The 17,994-nt window shown below is 38.2% G+C and overlaps 1 protein-coding gene across 1 annotated transcript; it reads right to left on the bottom strand.

Annotated features, from left to right (window-relative positions):
* Positions 1 to 3,476: 3,476 nt before the first annotated feature.
* Positions 3,477 to 9,715, bottom strand: LOC145780609 (uncharacterized). The gene is made up of 5 exons (XM_082592234.1): positions 9,650 to 9,715; positions 9,370 to 9,552; positions 8,059 to 8,250; positions 7,249 to 7,458; positions 3,477 to 5,408 (listed from the first exon to the last, which is right to left on the bottom strand). Exons 1-5 carry the CDS (start codon positions 9,713 to 9,715, stop codon positions 4,803 to 4,805), a joined length of 1,257 nt encoding a protein of 418 aa, XP_082448360.1. The 3' UTR covers positions 3,477 to 4,802.
* Between the last annotated feature and the right edge of the window lie 8,279 nt (positions 9,716 to 17,994).

Below are 17,994 nucleotides of genomic sequence, written 5' to 3' on the forward strand. Positions count from 1 at the left end.
AATTAAGTTTTATAGATTATAGCTTTGACCTTAACGCTTTTGGCCTTTTAAATCTAACCTTTTAACGTCTGAAGTGCAAAATTTAGAGGACTTGAGCCAAGGAAGAATACAGAGAGGGATTTACCGTTCGTCCCCTCTTCCAGTCAAAATTGTCTCAAAATCTCAAAAAAATGTGGCAAATGTTAAAAACTTTTGCTCGTGATTTCAGATTCGTTGAAAGAATTTTTCGATTTTAAATTGTCCTAAAAGGCAAAAATTTTGCGCCTTCGGCGCGAAACATCCAGCCTAAGACGCTGTATAAGAAACTGAAGCTTTCAGTAATGTGAACGGGGTCTGGGGAGCGACCTTCCAGAAGTAGGCTATATGTGATGCGTTAATCCATAAGCCCCTGTCGATGTCACAACATCGTTCCCGCCCCTGCTTAAATTACCCCTCCACTCTCAGGAAGTGTCCGGAGCCCCTGTTTGAAAGCCATCATTTTCTTTGCATTTTTATTCATACTACCCGTTATTAAGGTATTTTCTATACTGAGATTGTATCTGTAGCCACAAACAGCTGTTTGACTACGTCTACTAGTATTGAAGGTAATACAAAGATACGTCAAAAATAGTTTGACGTATTTGCTGCAATTTACAACCAACAAATAATAAAATATTGCCCCTTTTCTGCAACGTTACCATAATGAGGTTACCACAACCACAGAAATGCAGGTTATATGATCATTATCACGTGATCAGCGAAGCCTCGTGCTGTAGGCTACAGTTCTTGAATAGTTGCCTGTAGCAGTATTGTATCAGCTTTAATCAAAGGAATAGGATTGAAGATTTTGCTAATAGAGTTGTTTTGCTTGATTTCAGGTTATTCGTATTAAAATATAATGGCTAAGCGAAGGTTAACTAATGAAGATATAAATACTTTGATGTTTGAAAGCGATTCAGATTTTGATTCTGACGATTCTGTAGCTGATCATGACTGGTTGCCTAGAGGTTCAGCAGACGAAGAAACGTCAGAAGATGAGGATGTCAATATTTCTGACGCTCTTCAAGCGCTTGCAGTTGAAGAAGAAGATGAAACTGAACCAGAGGATCGAACTGACGAAGTAGTAGATGATAGTCGTTGGCATGAGAACGAAGGCAAGCACAAAACGCTTCAATTTACTGGCCTAACAGGCGTAGGTACAGAGAACAGTAGCGTCAAATTGTAATCCATTGGATATCTTTCTTTTATTGGTTAACAATGAAGTTATTAATCACATCGTTAGTGAAACAAATAGATTTGCAGCACAAACTATAATCTCCAAACCACCAACAAGACATGGAAGATTGAAACAGTGGTCGGATACTGATGCTGAAGAAATTAAAAAGTTTTTAGGATTGCTGCTGTGGATGGGACTTGTACGACTGGGCAGTCTTGCTAATTACTGGGCAAAAGTTGGTGTTTACAAGCAATGTGTTCCCCGACAGATCATGTCTAGGAACAAATTTCAGTTACTGCTAAGCATGATAAGCCTACATATCAACGACAATGAAAGCATGCAACAAGGCGACCGTCTTGCAAAAATTCAACCAATCATAGACCTGCTGGAGAAAATTTTTAAAGATTTATATTACCCTGAAGACATAGTCATTGATGAGACTCTAATTCCATGGAGAGGGCGCTTAATTTTCAGACAGTATATTCCGAACAAAGTACACCGCTATGGTGTAAAATTATTCAAGTTGTGTTCGGTAGATGGCTACACTTGGGGATTAAAAATGTATTCTGGAAAATCAGCAACAGGTGAACGAGAAATAGGATTGGCCAAAAACGTTTGTGTAGAGTTGTCGCAGGGGCTTCTTGATCAAGGTAGAACCCTGTATGTGGACAACTTTTATGCAAGTTAGGAATTGGCACAAACCTTCTTAGAAAGACAGACTCATGTGGTTGGAACCTTTAGAGCAAAAAAAAAAAATATATTCAAAGATGTTCTTCAAGCGAAACTAAAGCGCGGTGAAATAATTGCAAGAGAAGATGAAAATGGAATCGTTGTGCTGAAATGGAAGGACACACGAGATGTCAGGATGTTGACAACCAAGCATGCCCCAATTAGCCCATGGTTCCAGTAAATCGACCTTCTCCTAGCACCGATCCCAATCAATCTGTGATCAGCACCAATTCAAATCAATCTTCTAGCAACACCGATCCTAATCAGCCTTCCACAAGCACCAGCACGAATCAACCCATCAACAACCCAAGTCAGAATTCAACCGCTAATCAACGCACATCAAGAAGAGCCACAGAAAAACCGTTGCCAGTTTTAGCCTATAACAAAGGCAAAGCTGGAATAGATCTATCAGATCAGATGGCTTCTTAAGTGACAACTATGAGAAAAGGCGTAAATGGTACCGAAAACTTGGCATTGAGCTTTTGTTAGGTGTAGCTGTGGTAAACGCGTATGTGGTATATAAAAAGATTTCTCGAAAGAAAATAAAAATACCGGCGTTCAGAGAGGAATTGGTTGCCAATCTTCTGCAAATGGATAGTCTTGGTCAACCTTCACCTCGTACGTCCATTAGACAAGTTCACCTTCTCGTCCAAAGAGTGGATGGACATGGGAAGAAAATACGAAGAAAATGCAACACGTGTTATGCAAAGACCAGCAAGGAATGTGGTCGTGATGAAGCGCGAAAACGAGCGAAGATAGCATTCACCTACTGTAACAACTGCCCTGAGGAACCCCAAATGTGCCAGGAATGCTTCAATTTACATCAAAATTGATGACCCAACAAATCGTCGAACTCAGTAAACTGTTGATTGTTGATGTTGTGTTGAAATAAAACATGTACCGTATTTACTTAATTGTAAGCCGCGGCTTATAAAGTTTTTTTTCCATCATGTTTGCGGCTTAAATTCAAGGGCGGCTTACAATCAAAGGCGGCTTACATTTTTTCTTTTTGCCCTTTTCCTTGTCGACTTTGCCATAGATGTTTTGCCGTACTGCGTTGTCTGATGCCGACAATTGTGAAGTTGTGACGTGCATTTTAAATTGTCACATGCATTTATGACGTGCATTCGAAAGAAAAAAAGGAGTTGTCAGTTTTATTTATGGTCAATAATGAGCGTGAGAGTTAAAATAAACCTGTAAACAGTTTCAGCTTTGCGTGTAAACAGTATTTGCGGCTTACATTCAAGGGCGGCTTACATTAAATTTTTAACACTATCACATGCGGCTTACAATCAAGGGCGGCTTACAATCAAGCGCGGCTTACAATCAAGTAAATACGGTATGTTCTTATTGATGCAAAAAAGTGATTTTTTACAATATTCTCAAACCAAGCATACCAGTATTTTCAGCAGAGGCCACGCTTTCATATGCCCATTAGAATCGGACGTAGTGGCTTGCATATGTGAATGACGCGGCTTTCAGTGAAACACAGGTGTCATTCATATATGAAAGCCATGGCAGTCAAAGTGTTGCGACTTTATTTCATTTCGTTAAAACAAGGAGTTTATTTAGCAAGGTAATGAAAAGAATAAAAACAGCCCACGCCGAAAAAATGCGAGACTTCGAGCTAAGTGCAATATACACAATAACACACAGGCTACATAATATCTTAGCTTACTGTACATTTTTGATAAAAGGTTTTTAACATTGGCCAGGAGCATGTTAGGTTGATTTAAAGAGCATTGTAAAGCAGTATTCCACCGAAGTTCTTGTAGGTTATAGTTTTGAATCGCTGTCCTCGGACTTACAAAGCCTTTGATAGGTTATTCCTGGCAGTTTCATATGATTGTAGAGGCTTTGAATCACTGACGCAGGGCCGGTTACCAAGATTGACTAAGTGAAGTTTTCATAATTGCTTGAAGTGTTGTTGTCTGTTAGTTATTCCATCCACTAAGTGCCGCTGAGTAGAGAGTATTCCTTAAATGCATTGCTCAAGCGCACATGCCAAAAGCCGAACCAAAGCCGCTTGATCTTGAGTCGGACGCTTAGCCATCAAGCTAACGGGGCAGACAGGATACTAGTAGGCTTTCAGAGAATTTTTCTAACAAATTGTTTATCTCTGCTTTTGTTGTGTGGGCTACATGGATGACCGAATCAATATCATAACCGATCTAGAACTAATTAACGTTAATTAATTAACTAAGCTACCTACCACAGAATGCTTTCGATGCTTAGCGAATAAACAGTGTGTAACCAGCTTCTTTGCTCCAATCAAAAAGTAAATGAGAAAATAGACAAGCAAAACAAAGTAGGCTAACTTTAGCGGGTTACTTAACAACTAACAAAACAACTAACAAAGTAACTCGCTAAGGTTAGCCTATTTTGTTTTGCTTGCTTGTCTACTGTATGGTTCAAAAATGCAAACTCTCTACCAAAGCTTTAAACAAGCAAATGTTGCCAAAAATAGATTTGACTACTACGCCATCTATAATAATATATTGATTTAAAAATAAAAAAGATAAGCTTCATGTAAGTTTGTTTCCACAATTTCTATATGTTTTATCAAACATGCAGTTTAAGAAAACAAACAATGATATTCAAAGCAAAAATGCAAAATGACTCAAGGTAAGCACAAAAAACACCAACCCTGTGGTGGTATAGACTATACAACTGACGCTATGCTGTTTGTACGTAAAGTATCGCCTGCATGAGCTACTGTTTTTAAGAAAATTAATGCTCATCTCTATTCGTGAAACTTTGTTACTTGTAAGCAACCAACACGAGGCAGTGACAGACGTACAAGTCAACCATTCTATGGTAAATAGCATCGTTGTATCAAACATTAGCCTACATGAAAACATCATCGAGCTTTGTTCCTTTAGCAGAATGCAAATAGGTCACCACCTACGAAGATCACTTGAATAAACAACATCATTAAAACAGATGCAAACTTAATGTTTCCTCCGCTTCCTGTTCCCGTAGTGTGATCGGTTGCTGGTGTGGTGATTGACTCGATTGTAGTCTCAGGCGGAACTGCAGTTTTTGGTGAAACCATTGTCGAAAATTTGGTGATTATCTTGGATGTTGTGGTTGGGTTGGGCGTTGTAACCGGCTGGGGTTTAGTTGTTGGGTTGGGTGTTGTAGGTGGCTGGGGTTTAGTTGTTGGGTTGGGTGTTGTAGGTGGCTGGGGTTTAGTTGTTTGGTTGGGTGTTGTAGGTGGCTGGGGTTTAGTTGTTGGGTTGGGTGTTGTAGGTGGCAGAGGCTTAGTTGTTGAGTTGGATGTTGTAGGTGGCAGAGGTGTTGTGGTCTGTTGGGGTGTCGTCATTGGTTTGGGCGTTGTAGGCCTAACTGGCTGAGGTGTTGACGTCGTAGTTGGTTGGGCGGTAGTCCTTGGTTTGGGTGTTGTAATAGGCTGGGGCGTTGTCGTTGATTTAGGGGTAGTAGTTGGCACTGGTGTAGTAAAAGCTGGAGTAGTTGTGATATTCTGAAATAACATAGCCTCGTTGAAAAAGGCACAATTATTTTGGACACACAGTTGTAATATTATGAAGCTGTAGAATGTAGCCTATTTGAGATTAAAGCTGTAGGTAACCATGCGTTTTCCATGCACTGTACAGTGTACAACGCCAAGCAATATGTAGACCTAAATCTATCGTTCTTTTTTGTCACTTTGGGTTGGGCATGTTTTGGGCTATATTTCTTGAGGCTGACTATAGAGGTTCAGTTCATTAATAGCTTGTCACGCCAGTGTTGATGCCAGATAAGAGCACTTTCAGTAATGTTAGTCAGATTATTGTCGTCACAGGAAGAGCTAAGAGGGCAGTTGATGAGGATGTGCTTCATTGTCTGATTGTCTGATTGTCTAATCTAAGCCACAATCACACATTAGGTCGGGTGTAACCTTCCACCGAGAAAGATCGCTTAGCCTATATTTCTCCCGACTTCGCAGCGGGATAAATTCAAGTAACACCACTCTCTTCTCTTAAGGGTAGGAGCTTGTTGAAGGCTTTCGGAAGGAGTTCAATGAACGATCGCGGAGATCGATCATTTTTATTTACAGTATAAACTTCTGGCAACTAATGCTTGACTTATAGCCTACGCATGTTTCTGTACGAACTCTACCGTTTGTTTAGAGTTTTATGGCACTGTAATCTAGCAATACATATTTGGGCATTTTTCTGTTTACAACCTGATCAAAAACGTCAGCTTAAGTTTATCTGCTGTGAAAAAAAAGCTTTTTCTTTCACGTTATTTTAGTAGGCCTACAGTGATGCAAAGCATGTGCCTATTTTCCAAGTTTATAGTTCTTGTCGTATCCAGGCTTACGCCCTGTGGTTGAAGATGTAAATTGGGTAACGGGAAGATAAGGAAGCCAATCTTTATGTTCACTTTCAGATGTCTTTAAATGTTTTTGTGTGTGTTCAACGATGCCTTGGTAATTTCAAACCAACTCAGTGGCCGAGCGGTAAGATCTGTGATCGATTTCAGGTCGGGTCAAACCGAATATGTTAAAAACGGTAGGCTACCGATTGTATTCTTTCTTGTATAAAGCAGTGAGAATAAGTAGAGTAATAGTATGATGACATCGTAAACCTGATATAAAATGCAAAATGAACCACGTCACTAAAAGACCACAGCAGTCTTAGAGCGACAATAAATAAAACCACAATATTATTATTGGTAGTCTCAGCTAGATGTAGGCGTTGGTTCATATTGTTAATTCATCATTAAAATTGCTAAAAGTGCATTAGTAGGGTAATGCCACTCCAAAAGGAACTTTAAAAGTTCCACCAGGAAACAAGTTTTGTTTGTCGTATCCAGGCTTACGCCCGATGATTGAAGATTTTAGATTAAGTGGATGGGAAGGCAAGGAAGCCAATCTTTGTGACCACCTTCAGGCACGCCTGTGTCTTACCAAAGACACAGCCGCATGTTCTTGAGCGGTGTCGAACCGGCGCCCTTTCGAACGTCGTTGCTGGGCTCTCACCACTTGGCAATGCAGCCGACAGGAAACAAGTGAGAAGATAACTCTGTAAATTGATCATCTGAAATGCATCAACTTTGTCATCATTTTATAGCTAACACAAAAACGGCGGTGGAAGTGCGGGGGTACGTGATTAGTCTTCACACCCTTTGGTCGACGATGCCTTACATGCGAGAGTGGGAGCTCCCGATGTTGGGTTGCTCGCAACGAAGACAAGTCGACCCTTGCGCTTTGTCAGAAACAACCTAGTTTGTGGTACCAAAGTAGATTGAAATGCCGAAAACGGATTTAGCTACTTTCTGCCACAGAAGTAGCCTAACAATTTCATAAAGCAACTAACCGCTCGAGATGTATTTCCAACGGATGTTAGATTCAAACTCAGGGAAGCATTTTCTGGTGCATATATCGCAATGAACAAAGATTTCCTTCTTGGATTGTTGTCGGCAAATCTTTTTCTTCTTCTTCTTGATTTTGGTGTTCTTACTATGGATGAAAGACCAAGGCCGAATGAATTATCATCTCCATCATTGACAACAAGATCAATAGTACCCTACAAAAAACAAAAAAACTTAAGTTACATAGCCTACTTTCAAGTGATTTTGACACTTTCTACATTAAAAACTAGATGGTAAACTATCTTTTGTCATGTTTTTATAGTTTCAACTTGGACAATTGGACGAAATTTTTCAAACCAAAACTTTAACTAAAACGTGGTAGAATTAGAATTTGATTAGTGAATTTTTCAGAGGAAATCGAAAAAAGACCTTCCACATGAATAGTAGTAAAAATTTAAGTTAGAGATTAATTTCCGTGTGCATCTTTTGGGTTGCCAAGCGTGCTGACGTGACACCACCGAGTGGATTCGATGGAAGTTGAAACTCCGTGTTTTTGGTTGTAGTACAGCTAGTTGAAGAAAAAAGTTGAAGGCTATAACCTGCTACCGAATATTGCATATTCTGAGAAAATGTATATTTCAGTTTTAAGTAAATCATTTACCCAGTGGTTAGTTTTAAAAGCTAATTGTAGCCTATCAGAGTATTTTGAGATATTTGCAGTCTAGGCCTACTTGGTTTTCTGTTGACTTTAATGAAAACTTGTTTTAGTTTATCTGTCAATGCTTTTAACAACATAAACTTTTTGGTTTACAAACCTCCGAAAGAGGAAAAGCTATGTCATGAATAACTGGCCCAGGATTGGGCACCAAAGATGACATGTACACCATCCCTCCTACGTTGTCGATTGGTACTTCAAAAGATATTTCCACAGAGCCATTTTCTGGAAAATCAACTTTCGAATAATGCACTTCTCCAGGAGGAAGATTTAAACCAACTTTTGCTTCATCCTGAATTGAGAAACACATCGTAATGTTTCATAAATACAGCGACCTCTTTTCAATTACCGTACCGAGATGACTTTCCAATAAATGTAATTTAAAATAATATGTTATAGGGTATCAGTTATGATAGGCTAAGCCGAGGTACCAAAATTTTAGAACCATGAGTACGATTTTGTTTGTTTCAAAAAGAAAAAAAAAATTCATAAAAGTTTTACAAAAGTTGTTTAAACATATAAAGTCCCAGCTTTTTCTTTTTCTGGTATCCAAGTTTACGCCCGGTAGTTTTAAGATTTAAGTCTTCTTCTTCGTCGTGTTAGCCTCTGGGGCTGAGGGTCTATTCTTTTACCACTCCAGATTTACGATGTTCCCGGGCTACACTAAAAGACTACCAGAGAGTAGCCAGTCTTTGGATTCATCGTCCAAGACGAGCGGACCGTCCACTCCGTTATGTGGTATGAAGATGGTAGCCTATAGTCTTTAACAATGTAGTCTGCGGCCTGTCCCTCTGCACCACATTCACAGGAGGAGGCCATTTCCCATTGGTGCTTAGTTGAGTGGAAAAGTCTAACGCCGTGCGAAGACGAACCCACGTCTGTCTTGGTAGTGTCAGGCCGATGGGGCATGTGTTGGCGTCGGAGATGAACGAATCCCAGACAGCCACTTTATCTAGTCTAGATCTTTATCATATCGGGTGGGATCTGATCAGACCTTTACCAGATCTGGAACAGATAAAGTGGCTATCTGGGATTGAGTCCAGTGGTGAAGAGTTAAGTCGATAACCAAGAACATTATACGGTTAATTTATGCCGATAAAATGGCAAGGAAGCCAATCTCGTCTTTCATCAGGCTTGCTTTTGAGTGTCTTGTCAAAGACACAACCGCATGTTCTTGGGTAGTGCCCAAACTGGTGACCTTGAAAGCATCGTGTCAGAGCTCTTGTCAGTCGGCCAGGTGCAATCGACACTTGCTATTTTGTTTTAGTTTAAGTTTAATTTCCTAAACACTAGTGCAATCTGTATGTGAAGCTGTCATAAATGCTGATATAATGCAACAGATAAAATATTGATCATGATCGGATAACTCCTATAACTTCACATTGTTGAAAAAAGCTATGTATTGTTTTACCTCGACAATAACTGGAATTCGACACGATTGCGCTTGAATGCTGTTTTGAAGCACGGCCACAAGTTCACTAAATCGCGCGATTTCAAAGGCGTATCTTGAGTCTGTAGCTATGATGTTGATTTCTTGTTCGTTGTATCCTCTGCCCACCCCAACGGCATACACAACAACACCAGCGTTTTTAATCTGCAAAATTGTGCATATTAATTAATGTTATGTACTATAAATTGAGCCACTGTCAAAGCAGCACCTTTAATTTGAAAAAAAATAGAGTGTATCACACCAAATTGGAAAATTCAAGTTTATCATAAAGCATTCGCCATACAAGTGTGGCTTCGTTCGTCAGCATATATTCTCATTCAAAGAAACATAAGAATCCCACTTTTTCATCTCACTGCGCATATTTTTGAATCATTCTTATGAAAAATTTAATGACGACGTTTTTTCTTGAAATTAAAATATTTTTTTTGTCAAACTGCACTAACAAATGATATTCAGCTTGCAAGTTTGCGACTCCAACTTGGTTACAAACAACTTTCTTTCTGCAATAGCCACAGCTCAAAAATATAATGCGTTTTGCTTGTGATGTGAACTGATTTGCTTAAACAAAAAGATGTTAACTTTTTGTGAACTTGTAAACCACAGGTCTGTTGTAAAAATATTTCTTCGTCGTCCTTGATACAAATTGTTTGAATCATCAATTTTTTACTTGGGAATGTAGCTCAAAACGACTTGCTTTTAAAAAAAAGCGTAGCGTCAACGTTTCATTTTCACTAATACCTACTCACCTCATCTGATGGTATTTGAACGTCGTCTCCACTTTTTCCGTCTGTGAGTACCACCAGGATCCTTGGAACTCCTTCAGAGCGTGGTCTGGCTCCAGAAGCAACATTGAATCCCTCAATGTTGACTGCCCTGATGGCTTCACCGGTCACAGTGCCACCTATACAGATGTACATTGTTGAACATTTGGACACAGAGTGAAACAATTAAAATGAAATGTTTGCTATCAGTAGGCTAGATTTAATCTGATTTGAAAATAACTTGAACGGTTTTGGGGGGAAGTCTAACTCTTAAGACAACAATAGTTTTACGTATAGACCTATATATGAGGTGGCGTTTCATGTAGATCAGATCTCTCAAAAGATTGATTGATTCAATATTTATCGTTTGACTAACATCTTCTTTTCTTAAACTTAATCTTGATGGTTTTGCGCACTTGTAGAAATTTTGGACCAGGTAAGTTGCAAAAGTCAAGTCACTAAAGTTGACAGTGCAAACTTTTCTCTTGCTGTGCATTGCAATACGGCTTCCAACAAACTTATACAGCAGCTGCCGCCAAATTAAAACAGTCATGTATAAATATGGTTTTAATCTTCCATGCCAAAACGTGAAGAAATATTGTCTTTTTTGGAATTTTGATCGTTAACACGTCATGTTTTTGTTAAGCTGTGCAATCAAAGTGAAAATTTAAAAAAAGAAAGACGATTGAAGTACTTCAACTACAGTTATAAAAAAATTAAAAATAGTAAATGTGATTCTTTCAAGGTGGTAGGCTACACATGAAAAAAGAGGGACAGAAAGTTTCTCATAAAACATCAAGACATCCGCAATGTATGTGAGACCGTATTTTTTATTTTGTTCTAAGCTAAACCTCATAGCTTATCCTTGAAAGTTTGCTACTATGTAACTCGCATCTTTGAGCTTATTATCTGCAGTAGAACACCAAATCTAATTAAATGCTTTTCTCATACAACTTTAAAAATTAAATCAAAATCTACAATCAGAAACCGAAAAAACTTCGCTCTTTGGTTTCTTTTTTCAAAATATTTTCTGGTATCGGGCCGTTGGTGATACATGTTCATTAGGAGAAAGGGGGAATGCTTCGTAAACCTAGTTAAGAAATACGGTGGCCAAAACGCAGAAATTAAACTCTTGCTCAGAAAAAGTTTGGAAGGTTATGACTCAATCGACTTGTAGCCCTGCAGATGCGGTAGCGACAGTAAACCGGTAGGAATAGTTTTCAAAGCATTCTCTGAACATGAGTTTACAGTAGTTTCTGCACTCTGGGCTGGGTATCTTTCACACGTTTGCATTACTTCCTGGATAAGGTGCTGATTGAACCGCTGAAGCGAATGCGTCATTGCTTGTGTGCTCATTGAATCGGCTGATCATGGAAGTGTCGGATGAATAAATCATCAAACCAGTACGGATTTCATCGGGGGAAATCCGAAAACTTGCCGAGACTTGTTCGACAAAGTTCAATGAAACTTGAAAATTGTTCGTCCCAATACTTCCAGATCCATCAAGGAGAAACCATAAGTCCAGTTTCCGCACTTCGCAATCTGAGAAAACATAATTGAATTTTGTTAAACTTTGTACATTGAAGACCGGTTTCAATTTTTTTTTTATATACGTTATTAACTTTGATTATTTCTTATCTCGAAACCATAGCTTTAGAACAAAACGTAGTTCCAACAAACAAGACGAAAGATAACTGAAAACTGTAAAATCAAGCAATAAAAGATTTAATAGAGATGAAATAGTCAAAAGTCACACGACATGAATAAAATAAAGGCATTATAGGATATTTTCAAGTGTTTGCTGATACAAAATATAAAAATGCCATGCCTAATATTATTATAGGCCTACTGGTCTGCAGGATATCGAACACCCTGAAAGTAATCTAATAGCTGTTGTGTGAGATGCGTGATATTTCATTTATACAACGAAAAAGGTTACCACGTATTCAATCTTTTAATGAGTCATTAAACAAAACACATTGAAAATGTGCTATCATTAGGCTACATGATTTATACGTACAGTAATTATTTGAAGTCAATGAGTTCAAAAAAATGTAAAGGTTTCGCTTACGATTCGTTTTGTTTTGTAGAAGTTAAAACTTTTTAGCTAGCGTTAATTTTTTAATTTTTTATTGAGATTATCTATGTGACACGTGTGACAACAATACTATCCTGCGTCTTGTCCTTCCGATTATATGGCGGAAACAATGATTCCTGTACCGTGCTTTTTAACTCTTTGACATGACCAAACTTGAAATAAAACTTTGAGCCTATTAGATCCGGATAGAAAACGCTTACCAGTAACTTCCAGCTGAGCTACGTTTTGTAGGAAAAGGCACGCATTTTTCGAAGTTTTTTTAAATCACAGTTTTTGTTTTTCTTAACGTGTTTCTAATTGAAATTCTTGAAACGAGTGTGCCGTGGCAGTAGGCTACTGAATTTTAAAGTCTATGCTAAGTAAAGTTGTATGGATTTGCACAAGCCTAGCTATCAAAAGTTACACTAATCACTTTCCTGCTCACATGATCATGCAAGGAACTGCCACTGCCGCTGCAAACATGGTAGAAACCAAAGTTAGCTGCAAAACGTCATTTGCATTAGCATACTGATTGATTATTATGAGATCAGCTTTTTCGCTGGTGAGACAAACTGCTTTTCTTCGTGCAGATAGTCACGTAAACATGTTCGATCTTAAAACGAACAAAAACTATAACTCACACAAGAGGCTACACTACATTTAATACTTTTTTTTTCTGTCATGAACGTGTCCGATATAAAGATGATAGCTCTAGCTAAAATAGCCTATTTTGCACAAGCCTTAAGCGTTATAGGCTATCTGCACGCCACTGAACGTGAAAATGTGCCTAACCTTGAACGGTCGAAGCGCAGGTATGGTGACTTGGGTAGTAAAATACACAATCATGTAAAAAAAGAAAAAACATCTAACTATTGGTAGCTCGTTAATGCTCAAAAATAAGTTATTGTTGGCATTTTTAGTACTGATAAACAAAGTTTTATTTATTAATGACTTTACGAACCCTCACCCCTTTAAAGTTTTCTGTATGTTGCTTCCTTTGGGTGGAATGACACAGCTGGTAAAGCGTTGACTTTCCATAAGTGCAAACTTGATTTCTTACCCGATGCCCAAAAACACTTCTTACCCGATGCACAGTTAGCCTACTGAAGGAATAGTCAGCCAAGAGAAATAAACTGGTCAGCTCTGTAAGAGACTCAGGAAAAACTCCCCTTGGCTCAGTTAGGGACTTCACCATTTTTTGCATTACACGTCACGATTTTCTGATGAGGCTTTATGAAAGCCAGAAACATTTTATTGCTTTTTTTTGTTCTTGAATGTGCTCTCTACTTGTTTAATTTTTTTATGCTAGTGGTACAAAAAATTTTTTTTATTAAAGTTTTATCTTGGCAAAGATTGCCATTCTTTTCACCAATGATTAGTTCAAGGAAACGATCAGCCGTTGTTATTTGCTGCTAATATGAATGCAATTATCCCACTTGAAGCATCTGAAAATTGTTTAAACTTACTACTCGTTCTTTCAAATTCTTCAACAACTTGAATGAAATAATCTTCATTTCCGTTTGTGTTGTAATGTGTGGCCCACCATCTTGCCTGATCAGCTACAGTTGTTGGTGTAGGATTGTTTCGTCCAACGATGATGTCGATGAAGAGCCGGGCGGCAAATGCTGATCTCATTGGGACTCTACAAAACAATAATGAGGAATTTGAATTTATGGAAAAAGTTGCAATGATTCATTTATGAAACATTTGACATCTAAGTTTTGTACATTTTTTTCTGATCTATGAAAGAAGAACCTGTTTCCTTTACACATGAGTCACTCACTGACGGTTAAATCCACTATTGCTGTAACGGAATAAGCAAAAAAGTCCCACAAGTAAAAAAACCTCGAGCAGTAGGCCAATCTCACATGTTGAAAATATATAGTAGAAAGTATTCCTCGCAGTGAAATCTCGAATAAAAATGTATTTAGAAACTCACGCAAACCTACAGTCGCATAGCAGAAACCTCCGCAAAATTTAGAGCGTGTGCCTTTGTAGGCTACAATGCTCTTCGATGGTTTGCTTATTTTTTCGGACAGAAATGTTGAAATGATAAAAAGTTTCTATGCAAAATTTGGTTCAGTTTGTTGCATAAATCGTTTAGGTATAGTGAAAACTTAAACACAATAAGTGTATCACAGTCTACTTATCCTACGTATAGCCATATTGTTCCAAATCGGTGTTTTCAGGTCCAATAGTGAACGCAGAGTCTTGTGATATTGAAGTTGCTCGATCGCTGGCAGCCAGCTGATCATACATCGCCTGCGATATCTAAAACAGCAACAAATTCTTTAAAGTAAAGTTAAAAATTTACATTACTGTTTGAATTGGGAAGTAAGCAGTGAGTTTCGTTTCTGCATTGCTGTTATCCATTGGCAAACAATTGCTACCGTTTTTTTGTTGTATCAGTGTTGTAGGTACCGCACTGTAATTAAAATTCTTAAAAACCTTACTGGACTGCTGTAGACAAGAAATAACAATTTCGTTCAATCTACAGATATGTTAAACTTGTAAATGTAGTTGAAGCTAAAAACGGAAAGACTAGGCTATCAAGGTTGTGTTGCCCACGACGGTATATGAACAAACCTGCCATATTCCTCCAGGTGGGTTGGCATTGATCGCTGTGGCATTTGTTCCAAAGGTGCTTTCAACCAAAGCAATGCGCTTAACAAACCCGTAGTCGTTGCTGAAAATACCTCGAATCGCTTCCAACTTTTGAATGCAAGCGTCCACCACTGCCTCGCCAGCTGATCCTTCAAGTATTGTCAGATCGAGAGTTCTAAATATCATGCACAGAATAAATTTCTTATATAGGCCTAATTTAAATTTGAAGTTGATTCTCATAGAAGTTCTCCGAGAATCTTTGCAGTTGTTAGACACCAGCTTATTATTATTGATGAACTGGTTAATATTTTCTTTCGTTTCGTTACGTCTGGGTTTTATTTCCGATTAAGTCAAACCAAAAGCTTTTAAAACTGTATAGGCTTACCGCTTCAGACAAAAGTAAAGAAGGTGAGAATGTAGTTTACTTTAAAATGAAAAGTACAACAAATGCAGATCATTCTACGGCTGGACGGGTAACATTTTATGGTGCCGCATATAAAGCCAAACTACAGGCAAAGAAACAGAGATATAGTTGATGTTTGATAAGCCAGTAGTCTACTCACAAAACTGAAGGAATATTTGATGCAATCGCAGCCACGCAACAGAGCAAGGAAGTCCAATGCAAAGCTTTCATTTTACAACTAATTTTAGTTTCACTCTTTAAAGTACTTGATTGTAGCTCAGAGTTAACTTTTCATAAATTTATAAGATTAGTCTGCAAAATAAACAGATAAACTGGTAAGCAAGAGTAAGACTAAATAGCCTATGGATTACTGTAAACTGCTACAGTCTATCTACAAGAAAATAATAAAAAATTAACTTTGTTGTTTTCTAAAGTGAGAAGATTGTTTTCCAGTAAAGCGAAACAAAACCTTTTGTGGTATCCAAGATTTCAACAGGCAAGAAAATCACAATTCATAAGAATTTGCTAAAGTTTGATTAATGTTGCAATCTGTTCCAGCACGGCCGCTTCAAGGAGGTTAAGCAAGGATCTCAAACACGTGGCCTGAGAAGACTTTTGATGCGCCCGCGATGCATTTTTAAACTTTGAAATAATATTAACAATTACGGTAGCCTAAGTATTTTTTCTATAGATTTAGAAAAGTAAAATTCACTCTAAAATTGCTCAAAAAAATCTTAAAATGCCCATCAAACTTTATACGACTTTTTTGCATTTTACTGTCGAGTCATTTTTTTGCTGCAAGAAACTCATGCAGCTGACTCGATGACTGATATAGTCTTTCGCTGCTTCCTGTCTGTTGTGGTATTTAGGGTGTCCGACGTTTTCTTCGTAAACAGTTTTTCGTAAAACAATTGTTCGTAAGCAATTCTTGGTAAAAGCAATTCTTCGTAAAGCAATTCTTCGTAAAGCAATTCTTCGGGCATGCAATTGACCGTAATACTAATTGTTCGTAAACAAATGTTCATAAAAGTTAGGCTACAACTTTTAAAAAAAAAAACAGTTACAATTGTTTACGAACAATCAATTAGGGTAGCCTATATGCTAGAGATGTGCTAATTGTGCTTAAACACATAATTGTGCCACTGAAAGAAATCTGCAGCTCCTTGCCCGTTCAAAGCACTGGTATGCTGACGGCCACTTCAAGACAGTGCCTTCACCGTTTGAACAGCTTTACACAATACACGGACTGACGGAAAACACTTCAGTGCCTCTGGTGTATGCCCTGCTGGGGGACAAAAGGAGAGGGACATACATTCATGGAGTTGTTACCTGCTGTTGCTGTTCCAGAGACAATCATGACTGACTTTGAGATGGCCATGGTCAATGCAGTAAGCAGAGAGTACCCACTTTCAACTCACCGTGGCTGGTTTTTCCATTTGTGTCAGTGCATTTGGAGAAAAACGATGGGAATGTATTACCAGATGTTGCTCAGCCAGTAATTGACTACTTTGAAGACACTTGGGTTGGGCGCCCAGATCGTCGTCAAGGGCGCCGTCCTCCAATGTTTGCAATTCAAACGTGGAACTGCTATGATGGCGTCCTCAGTGGCCTTCCCAAAACTAATAATAGCATTGAAGGATGGCACAGAGGGTTCATGTTCCATGTATCTGCAAATCATCCAGATATTTGGAAGTTCATATCTGCAATCAAGCGAGAGCAAAACCTAAATGAGGTTCGCATTGAACAGTATGTCAGTGGCCAGGCAGGACCCCCTCCAAAGAAGAAGTACAAGGACAGTGCAGAAAGACTAACTAGAGTCGTCCGAACCTGGCGTCAAGACTTTCAAGATGATGAAATTTGTGATTAGCCTACTTGCGTGGAATTGCACACAATACTTCATACTAAACTTGGCTTGTGGACAATTTGTACGAAGTTACTTAAAGTAGTATTGGTAGTGTAAGCAAAGAATTGCTAAACACAGACAATTGTTGTATTCCAATAAATAACAAAAAATGCGCTTTTTCATTGTGCTTATTTGTTTATGTCTGGTAACTTGGTTATTCAGGAAAATTTGCATTATGCACCTTCATCGGAAATTGCAAGACAAACCTTGCTGTTGCGAAAAATTGTTCACGAACAATTGACCTATCACCTGTTTACGAACAATTCACCTATACGAAGAATTGATGTATACGAAGAATTGCTTTACGAAGAATTGCTTTTACGAACAATTGTTTACGAACAATTGTTTTACGAAAAACTGTTTACGAACAATTCACCTATAACCGGTATTTAGATAGCTATGGTACTATTTTATTCGTATTGTGTATAATTGTACCGTACTATTGTCGCAACAGACAAAATAAAAGGTTCTCTCTCTCTCTCTCTTTATTGTTACATCACAATCACATTGTCTATTCACGTATTGTGTGGTTATCGCAATAGTAACCTTGTCATCGGCCGAAGACAGATTTTAAGGGTTTAGTTTTTTATGCCTTTTTTGATATTTGATTGCAAGATTTTCACTTTCCAGGTCCGTCGTTTTGTTTGCGTTTTTTTTTTTTGCGTTTTTACAGTTTTCGTACAGTGTTTTTCCATCTCTTTGTTCTTACTACCTTTTCTTGCGATCTAACGTTGCTGGTGCGTTCTTACTAGCTTTTTTATAGCGTTTTTACAGCGTTATTTTGTTCATTTGGTCCTCAGAGCAATTTGAGTTCAAAACTCTTAGTTTATACTTACAG

This window comes from Aplidium turbinatum, chromosome 12 (genome assembly GCF_918807975.1).
Source record: "Aplidium turbinatum chromosome 12, kaAplTurb1.1, whole genome shotgun sequence".
NCBI classification, from domain to species: domain Eukaryota; kingdom Metazoa; phylum Chordata; class Ascidiacea; order Aplousobranchia; family Polyclinidae; genus Aplidium; species Aplidium turbinatum.

Excerpts from the sequence above, each read along its gene's own strand:
- LOC145780609 (XM_082592234.1), bottom strand. The coding sequence starts at position 9,715 with ATGCTGACGAACGAAGCCACACTTGTATGGCGAATGCTTTATGATAAA. Across the intron at positions 8,251-9,369 it reads GAATTCCAGTTATTGTCGAG|GATGAAGCAAAAGTTGGTTT; the intron begins GTAAAACAATAC and ends TTCTCAATTCAG. Across the intron at positions 5,409-7,248 it reads TTGGAAATACATCTCGAGCG|AATATCACAACTACTCCAGC; the intron begins GTTAGTTGCTTT and ends ATGTTATTTCAG.